The sequence below is a fragment of the Watersipora subatra genome, chromosome 5 (assembly GCF_963576615.1).
Source record: "Watersipora subatra chromosome 5, tzWatSuba1.1, whole genome shotgun sequence".
NCBI classification, from domain to species: Eukaryota; Metazoa; Bryozoa; class Gymnolaemata; order Cheilostomatida; family Watersiporidae; genus Watersipora; species Watersipora subatra.
This window is the reverse complement of record NC_088712.1, coordinates 30790632-30801494: the sequence shown is the minus strand read 5'-3', so window position 1 is coordinate 30801494 and position 10863 is coordinate 30790632. Positions and strand designations below refer to the sequence as shown.

General features: G+C 34.5%; 1 protein-coding gene across 1 annotated transcript; it reads left to right on the top strand.

Annotated features, from left to right (window-relative positions):
• Positions 1 to 1006: 1006 nt before the first annotated feature.
• LOC137397272 (autotransporter adhesin BpaC-like) lies at positions 1007 to 1357 on the top strand. The gene has a single exon (XM_068083561.1). It carries the CDS (start codon positions 1007 to 1009, stop codon positions 1355 to 1357), a length of 351 nt encoding a protein of 116 aa, XP_067939662.1.
• The last annotated feature ends 9506 nt before the right edge of the window (positions 1358 to 10863 follow it).

Sequence of the window (10863 nt, the reverse complement as noted above, 5' to 3'; positions counted from 1 at the left end):
TCGGTCAATGTTACGGTTAAACATACATCTTGTTAAGATGTTGCCAAGCAACAGCAATGTTTACCGCCAGCTAATTGATGATAGTTGACAGCTTATAGCAAGTACCTCCTTGTATTTGACCTGTCTGAGTTAATTAGCCTCAGTATTGTAACAGCAACAGTCTCTCATACCGATGATATCAAACCCCCCCCCACATAGGGGTTTTATATCATTGCTCATACTCTTGGTGTCATATCAAACACCAACACCTTGTCAATTTACCTTATAGAACATTGTTATGCAAAATGAGTTTTTTCTTTCAATACACTTCACTATTTTTTGTTGTTGTTTTTTGTCTCACGGTCTAATTTACTAATTATAATTTACTCTAAACAAGATTGACCGCTGATAATAAAGTTAATACTTGCCTATCTTTTCAAAGTATATTTGATGCAATAAAAATTTCTTCTTCTAACCCTGAGTTTCTTAACACAGGTCCTTTGCTTGCTGAGTGATAAATAACGTTATATGCCCAGCTGACTGATGCCTCGAGTATCATGTAAAGCACACATCAACAAATGATGGTATTTTTTGTAGTCACTTAGCAATTAAAATTTGGTAATGAAAAATCTATATTGCATTGGATTTGATCTCAAAACCTCCAGGTCTCAAGGCAGCAAACCTAACCATTAGACTAGAATAAAAGTGAAAATGCTCATGCTTGAAGCACTTGGGGTTATTAATTAGCACGGTTGTTCATTATTTTAAGGGACGGGACACATATCCCCCTGACTCGAAACACGACAACTGTTTTAGTAAAAAAGATTAGCTAATTAAAGAGGTAAGTTACATTTACAGTAGAGAAAGTTCTTTAGTTGAGTTCTATTTTTGTATTATTTACATTCACATACATACACATATTTAATCTTCTACATTGGAACAGCTTGTCTCTTGACAAAGCCTAAAGTGACTCTATCTTTAGGGCTGAACTAGAGACGCATTACAACTTTAGCAAGGTACAAGGGCTATGGTTATTGCTGCAATGGCTATGGTTAATGGTACAAAAGCTATGGTTATTGGTACAAAAGCTAAGGTTATTGGTACAAAGGCTACGACTACTGGTACAAAGGCTACGACTACTGGTACAAAGGCTACGACTACTGGTACAAAGGCTACGACTACTGGTACAAAGGCTACGACTACTGGTACAAAGGCTACGACTACTGGTACAAAGGCTACGACTACTGGTACAAAGGCTACGACTACTGGTACAAAGGCTACGACTACTGGTACAAAGGCTACGACTACTGGTACAAAGGCTATGGTTATTGGTGAATCCATTGTTCAAAACTTTGTTAGTGAACAAGTTTACCTCTAATTACTTTAACAGCAACTAAATATATTTAAATTTATATTTGTTAATAATTTTCAAAGCGTTATTTAATTTTTACTTTTTTATACTATTTTGAAGCGTTTGGTTTTTTATTATATATTCAACTTCATTCGCTTTATTTCCAATTCCATTTTAAAGCAGACTCGCTAAAAGTTTGCCAATCAATTATGAGAAAGCATATGACCTACATATCAAGCCTCTCACACACTGAAATGACCAGGTTCAGAGTTAGTATCTGCCTCGCTGACTCTCCATTCAGATATTTCTCCTACTTGCTTTAACTTAGACTCTAACAGTTAAACTTCCACAGTCAAAATACCTACTCGACCAAGTCTGCCATTTGATAGCCATATCAGCCCGATTCTTACACAAAGAAATAATATTCTTCCATTTCCAGTCATGACCATAAATTATTTTGCCCAGAGTCTTCCAACATTATCATTAGATTGTCCAGTAATATGTGCGAGTGTGAAATATTTATCCGTTCCGTTAATCTCAGAAAAGTTAACGGGCATAGGATAATAACTAACAATCAATTGATGGCACAAACTACCGAAAACTTTATTACTAATATTTAATTTAACTGAGACAGAAAATAGTTTGTTTGCTTAATTTATTTAAATAAATTATTGACCGTAAAGTTGATTAGACACATAAATCAAAGCTGCTTGTCCTCCGCTTGTCCTCTTCTTGTCCTCTTCTTGTCTTCCTCTTGTCCTCTTCTTGTCTTCCTCTTGTCCTCCTCTTGTCCTCCTCTTGTCCTCCTCTTGTCCTCTTCTTGTCCTCTTCTCGTCCTCTTCTTGTCCTCTTCTCGTCCTCCTCTTGTCCTCCTCTTGTGTCCTCTTCTTGTCCTCCTCTTGTCCTCCTCTTGTCCTCCGCTTGTCCTCCTCTTGTTCTCTGCTTGTCTCTCAATTACGAACACATAAATATTCTCAACATCAGGTTGTCAACTATGGCCACTGAGATACTAGACCATCGAGCAACAGAGTACAGTATTTGTATGAAATAAACACTGATGAGCTACAGTGTAAGTGCATTATAAAGTATTTGCTATTTAAACCACTCAGATCGCTTTTCCAATCTGCCCAACAATCTATTACATTCTTACTGTGGATTTAACATAATATTCCCTACATTTTATACGAGACACCAACACTGCCAATCTACATTAAAGAAAAGAGTTATACAAAAAGGACTTTTCTTCCAATCTTCACTATAATAAGAGCGGGATCTATTCGTCTGCTTGCTCCAAGCCATGCTGGGAGAGTTGGTAAAAGCATTGCCTCACACAGGATTGAACCCAAACATTCTGATTCACAAACCTGCACACTAACCACTACACTACTCAACCACCTTACTAACTCATGAATTAATTATGTACATATTTATTACTCGTTACGATCTCTCACCAGACTGCAAAGTGTACTAGTAATTCAAAAGTAAAGTGTACTCATAACTTTACTTCACTATTCTATACCCTCATGGTTTAATTTGTTTTGAACAGCTTTTGATAATAAAGTTCATATCTAGCTACTTGGTTTTTTTGCATTTTTGCTTCACTCTGATTAAGTTTTAGCGGGTAAATTCATGTAGGTTGGATCAAACTGCTAGAAAGTTAATTTTACTATACTGGAGTTATTGGCTTGGCCAAACTTTACCATCATCCAGGCTAACATTAACGTCATCCACGAAAGTGCCGGTTGCCAGGCTGCATCTTATGTGCTAACCGATGTGAATGGTGAACATATACTGAGCTAATGGTATTTTAGCAGTCTGAAACTTTGTATATTTTATGCTATATCAAAATGCAACCAAATATACAAACCAGATGTGAAACATTTCTGTAAGCTGTCAACTTTGCCCACTTTATTTTGACCACCTTAATCTCTGCAATCCAGATTAAACTTCTCGCTGTGGGTAGAAATGTTTAATTCTGAAAAGTTGAGTCGTTATGATCATCTTGGTTTCCACAAAGTTAATGTTGAATCTGGCTTATTGCGTAGCAGTGGTAGAACCATGTGCTGTCGTGTGCTGCAGTGTGAGTATATGGGAGCATACCTCTCAGGTGCCGCAGACAGGAAAGTGAAAGTGTGAACCAGGTTCTAAAGATTGTCTTTACATTTGTAGAAAGGTTATCTAAATAGAAACAATAGTTGTTTGAACAAGTTCTCCACCAATCATTTTAGCCTTCCCTGCCACCAAAACATATAAAAAGGTAAATATATGTTTGTACATACGTTTCATTAGTACCAGTCATTAGTACCGCCTATTAGTACTACTCATTAGCACCAGACATTAGTACCACCTACTATAACTACTCATTAGCCCCAGTCATTAGGACCAGTCATTAGGACCAGTCATTAGTACCAGACATTAGGACCGGTCATTAGAACCAGTCATTAGTACCAGTCATTAGTACCAGTCATTAGTACCAGTCATTAGTACCAGTCATTAGCACCAGTCATTAGGACCAGTCATTAGGACCAGTCATTAGTACGAGTCATTAGTACCAGTCATTAGTACCACTCATCTATCCCTCATCAACCTCTACCTGTGATCACCTCAATATACAAATAGACTATGAAGTGAATTAACGGAATTATGTTTTATTCTGCTAGGACTATTTGCTCCAACATTTGGAATACAACTCGAAATGAATTACACTTGTACGTATATAGAAGTTGTTAGCAAGTAACAAGTATAACTATCAGAAAATAAACGTTTAAGATATTTTTGCAAAACAATTTTCTCCAACAATTGAAGTAATGCTCAGAACAAAATGCTTTTGCATGTAGCTGTTTGGCTATATATAAAACGCCAACATCAGGAACTAAACCTTCAATATATTTGAAATGAACTTATAGATTTTAGTCAGAGATTTTTTTGACTGATTGAGGCACAAATCAGAATTAACCTCACTATAATGATTATTATTCAAGTCTGTCGGATATAGGAAATGATGAATCATGGAGTGTCATAGCCATTGTGGTTGATGTGAGAACATGTGAATGGAGCTTTTGGCAGGCGCCAGGTCAAACTGGATTATGGTAAAGTGTGCGGTTATTTTATGATATGAACTACGCAACATAATGTCAGGTTAAATAGGATCAGAGTAGTAAATAAATCATCAATAATATTTATGATTCGTATTATATATGCATTTATTTTCATTTCTACTCATTCGTGGAAACACTTTCAAATGGATATGGATAAATGGCAAAAGAAGTCAAGGAAAAAGTATATTAGAAATAACAATGAAAATTATATAAAAAAGACAAAGAAAATAGAACACATAACTGAACAAAAACGGATTTGGTGTTAGATTTTTAAAAAGTCTAACTCATGGTTTTTGGGAGGTGAGAGTGTTTGAGATAGGCCAGCTGTTTGGAAGTCAATTAATTCAGTTTCTTGAGCCACATGAGGCCAGGTTTCCAACTAGAAATATATATATATATCAACTAGAAATAGATATATATCAACTAGACATAGATATATATCAACTAAAAACAGATATGTATCAAATAGAAATAGATATGTATCAACTAAAAACAGATATGTATCAAATAGAAATAGATATGTATAAACTAGAAATAGATATGTGTCAACTAGAAATAGATATGTATAAACTAGAAATAGATATGTATAAACTAGAAATATATATGTATAAACTAGAAATAGGTATGTGTCAACTAGAAATAGATATGTATAAACTATAAATAGATATGTATAAACTAGAAATAGATATGCATCAACTATAAATAGATATGTATAAACTAGAAATAGATATGCATCAACTATAAATAGATATGTATCAACTAGAAATAGATATGTATCAACTAGAAATAGATATGTATAAACTAGAAATAGATATGTATCAACTAGAAATAGATATGTATAAACTAGAAATAGATATGTGTCAACTAGAAATAGATATGTATCAACTAGAAATAGATATGTATAAACTAGAAATAGATATGTATAAACTAGAAATAGATATGTATCAACTAGAAATAGATATGTATAAACTAGAAATAGATATGTATAAACTAGAAATAGATATGTATCAACTAGAAATAGATATGTATAAACTAGAAATAGATATGTATCAAATAGAAATATATATGTATAAACTAGAAATAGATATGTATCAAATAGAAATATATATGTATAAACTAGAAATAGATATGTATAAACTAGAAATATATATGTATAAACTAGAGATAGATATGTATCAACTAGAGATAGATATGTATCAACTAGAAATAGATATGTATAAACTAGAAATAGATATGTATCAACTAGAGATAGATATGTATCAACAAGAAATATAGACAAACCTTCTCTAACTCTTCTGGTTCTAGATAAGATTGATTAGAGAGCAAAGTCGTCATGTTTTCTTTTGTCTCTTGATAACTGAACTTTGATCTAACAAGTCTTCAATTATGATAAATTATGATTAACTCTTCAGAAAAGGAATCAAATTAAGATAAAATATCTTTAAATAGTAATAATAATAATAAATACAAAGAGCTTGGGTTCGAGATAAACAGACTGTGGAAGGTGAAGACCGAAGTGATACCAATAGTAATTGGTGCACTCGGAACAATATCAATGAGGCATATATCATACCTGGCCGAGGTGGGAGTGAACATGTCTTTTGAGACTATACAGAAGACAGCCATCTTAGGAACAGCTCACATATTGAGGAAGGTCCTCTCTTAGTGGAACTGAGGAAGATGTTGGATCCTTTGGCCTTATGTTAAGACCCGGACTCAACACTGACTAAAACCAGTCACCTACCAACACATGACTGTGAAGAAAAACTTTTACAACAATAATAATGATAATAGTAATACTAATAATAATAATAATAGTAATGCGAATGAATTGAAGAGCCTGATGGGCCTTGATTAAAACTTAAAGTGTTAATTTATACAGTTAGGTCTACATAATCACCTTTTCTGATTGAATGGTGTTTTCACTTGATCAGTGTTAACACCGAAGTATAAACAATATAAAAAGCAATGGTTTCTATTTCTAAGAATTCTATTCTTCTTTCCTCACAGCTAGCCTATATTCTTTCCTCACAGCTAGCTTATGTTCTTTCCTCACAGCTAGCCTATGTCCTTTCCTCACAGCTAGCCTATGTCCTTTCCTCACAGCTAGCCTATGTCCTTTCCTCACAGCTAGCCTATGTCCTTTCCTCACAGCTAGCCTATGTCCTTTCCTCACAGCTAACCTATGTCCTTTCCTCACAGCTAGCCTGTGTTTTTCCTCACAGCTAGCCTTGTTTTAAATTTCAAAAAGAACTAAAGTAGATGTGGGTTGAAGACCACATTGTGGGTTTAGTAAGCTCTCATCACAACGCACACAGCAAGAGCTGACTTTTTAAAACTTTTGTTCAAATCTTCAAAACAAGGTTGACCTCTAATTGACTCTCCTTCTACCTTAATCCTGACATAGAACTCTGTGACCTTCCAGAAGTCACAACAATAATAATAATAATGACTCGATGTTGAAACTATGATCGCATTTGAGTGCAGGTAATCTATAGGTAAGCCTCTTTGCAGCATTAAAATGCGTGCTCATCAAAGGTCAATGTTGACACTGACAACCAATGACTGATCAGGATACACTTCATTAGTATTTGCACAAATGGATGTATCATGACAATATTGTGAAATATAAATTTGTTTTTAAATTCTAGAAAAGCAAAAAACATCATTTCACATGAAAATATTTCACTGAAATTATAAATAAACCGCAGAACATTTCAATTTAAGTACCAATCCATCAACCTTTGAGCACCTGCACCTGTTGTCAGCTTTAGAGACTTGTGAATGGTTAATCTTCCATTGGAGGTCTAATGCCAATTGTGACAAATTTCAATTTCAAGGGTTTCATTATCTCAATGTGGCTTTGTATTATAAGCCTTTTTACCTTTTATTTGGTTTTTGTGTCCATCTATGGCCGTTTATCTCAGATTCTTTGCTTTCACAAGCACTTTCTACAGCCTTTTAGACGTTACAAGCACTCTCTACAACGAGCCAGTTGTCATAAGCACCCTCTACAACCTGCCAGTTGTCACAAGCACCCTCTACAACTTGCCAGTTGTCACAAGCACCTTCTACAACCTGCCAGTAGTCACAAGCACCCTCTACAACCTGCTAGTTGTCACAAGCATCCTCTACAACCTGCCAGTAGTCACAAGCACCCTCTACAACCTGCTAGTTGTCACAAGCATCCTCTACAACCTGCCAGTTGTCACAAGCACCCTCTACAACTTGCCAGTTGTTACATGTATTCTGCAAAACTATTAAAAATTTACTACTCTACAATTGTTAATATTTGGCATGTTTAATTTAAGCAATTATCTACATATATATTCATTAATTGAAATTCACCAAGCCTTAGAGGCAAGATACTAAAAAGGCTAACTATTGCGTATATCTTTATTAGCTGAATGCCCAGCGTTGATTGGGTAATAGAAAAAGCTTCGCACGGATAATCAACGCTTATTTACAATCCAACTTTTAAATTAAGGTACTTGTTTATTTCTGGGTGTGTGCTGTAAGTTTTATTTGTTTGTTCTATATGTATATATGTAAATTTCCAAGTCTGTGTGTATGTCCAACTATAGCGATTAAAATAGCTCTGGATTTAATCTCAGAATCTCCTGATCTAGAGGCTGCGAGCATAGCCACTCACCACTACATTACCCAAGCAATGAATAATTGTTACGACCTTCATTAAATTGAGAAAATACTCACGCTTAATGTGCTTAAGGTCAATAACTAGCACCTTAAGCAGTTACACGTAACGAAACTATTATTAATCTGTCTGCAACACACAGCAATTGTTGTAGTAAAGGTAACCTTATCTTTACTAGCTTACCAGCTTAATTATTTTATTACTCGGCAATGTCTGGCTCTTCGACTAGTATACGTATTTTTAATAATATGTATGGTATATGTATTTATAATATTTTGGGATGTCTGGCCATGAGGTTTTCTTTTAAGAATGTTTTCTTTTAGTAAACTAGTACAAGCGTGAAGCATAGATATTGTAACCAATCGCCATTAAAGTTTGCCAGCTGTAATGACTATGTGCACAATTAATCCATGGTACTGTAAGTAGGCTGTGTGGCTTAGAGGATAGAACATCAGCCTGCGGAGTAGCAGTTTTTGAGTTTAACTCCGCTGCAAGATGAATTTTTGTTCCTATTTTTACTATGAGCAATCTTTATTGTGGTAATCAATAGGCATATTTTACAATATGTTTTCTACAAGGTACCACAGCAAGTAAACTAACTAAAAAGCAGTATACCCATTTTAAAAAAGTAATAAGTGGAGTTGTTTAACTAATATTATAATGTAGAAACTAAAAGCATAAAAATGCAAAAATCAAGTTTGAGGATTTATATGAGTATAAAACTCATAATTATATACTATTTAAAATGGGACAAGTATAAGCTCTGTGAAAATACATTGTAGTTATGCATATCTATCACAACAGATTTCTAGTTATGAAAACAATGTATAATGCAGAAATGTTAAAATAGGTAACGCTATATGATGAATAGTGTTAGGCAAAGGATAGTAGGTGTAGTTTGAATTTTGTTTTAAAAGATTGCAGAGGAAGAGTTCTTAAATGAGTGCAGAGGCTATTCAATGAGTTCAGCTGGTTACTGTTGAGTCTGTTGTGGTTTATGGAACTAGGTAATTTAAGTCTGGTCCTGGTTTTTTGATCATGGTTTATGGTTTGAAAGCTGTAGCTGAGATATTTAGGGCAGTTATCGTGGAGTATTGAATGAGCAGTGAGGCAGGTAAATTACTGTAATAGCTTAGGTAAGGGAAGAATACCAGTAGTGTTGTTATTGAGTTGGTAGGTGGTAAGCGATGGTTTTTATGGGGTATGTTTAGGTCTTTGCAAATAAGTCGTAAAACTTTTTTTGTAACATAAATAGTGTGTTGGTATATTTTACAGGTGTTGTAGGGTAGAACACATGTAGACCATATATAAGATAGGAATGGATAAAATTATAATAATATAGTCTGGCAGTATCAAAGTTCATAAGATGACGAATGTTATAAAATAAACTTAGGTTAGATGATATTTTATTTGAAATGAATGAGATGTGGTCTAGCCATGATAAAGAGTCATTGATGATAAAGCCAAGTAGTTCAAAAGTAGATTGTCTTGTTAGGGTGTCGAATATAGAAATTGTCAGAGGGAAATCCAATGGTGGATTTACTAAGGTATAGTGAGATTTTAAGATGTTAAGAGACATTTGATTTGTCACGCACCATTGTTGGATAAGGGTTAGGTCTGAATTTATTTAAGATTGGAGGCCTGAAGGGTCAGTTTTGAATATAGAGTATGAGGTATCGTCAGCATAAGCATGAGGTATGCTGTGGAGTGATAATTTTAGTAAATCATTTATAAAAATTTGAAACGGTGTGGGTGCAAGAATTGAACCTTGTGGAATGCCAGTATCTATAGGAAGAGCATCTAAGCATATATTTTTTATTTTTACGCGTTGGTGCCGTCTATTCAGGTATGACCTGATGGTGTCAAGAAATTTACCAGTTACTTCTATGCTTGCAAGTTTTAAAATAAAAATATTGTGAATAACATGTTAAAAGCTTTTTGAAAGTCAAGAAAGATATTGACTAAGTATTTCTATTTTTGACCAAGTTTAACCAAGTGGAGTAGAGATGATGAATGGTGGTGATGCAAGAGTGGTTTTTTTAAATCCTGACTGTAAGCAGCTTATAGTTTTGTTGCTATCTAAGTGCATTTCAAGTGTAGTAAGTATATGTCTTTTGTACATTTAAAAAGCGTATGAAGTACAGATATGAGTCTATAACTAGTTAAATTATTTCATCAACACCCTGGTGTAGTGTTGAGTAGGATAAATATAGCAGTTTTCCATTGCTGAGGGAAAGTTGCTCGTTAATGAAATATCTGTGAGCGGAATGATTATGAATGGCAGTGATACGCGAAGAATTCGAATTGAGATATTGTCAATACCGGAACCTTTCCGAACGAATGCGATGCAGTATGTTTACTACATCGGTTGTATGTATAGGTGAGATAGTATCTGAAGCGTGTGAATAAATTTGTGGAATAGGAGACAAGCCACGTTCGAGTTCGAGATTTCAACTTCCAGAAATGTTGACAAAATGTTTGTTAAGCGCATTACCCGATGATCGGTTTGGGGTATCAGTTTCTGATGACATATCTGGATTACTGTTGTTTTTGTTTGTGTTGCGCATAACTTGCCACAGCTTCTTGGTTTGCTTTTGACTCTGAAATTAAGTTAGAAATATGAAGTTTTTTCTTTTTACGTACCAGATTTGTCATGTAATTTCTCCGCATTTTTATTCATTCCATAATTGCTGACTTTTAAGTTTATCTTTCTTTCTCATACTTTTCAGAATTTTGCTGTCCAACCAGTGAAGAAGAGTTGAGGACTTGACAAATCTGGT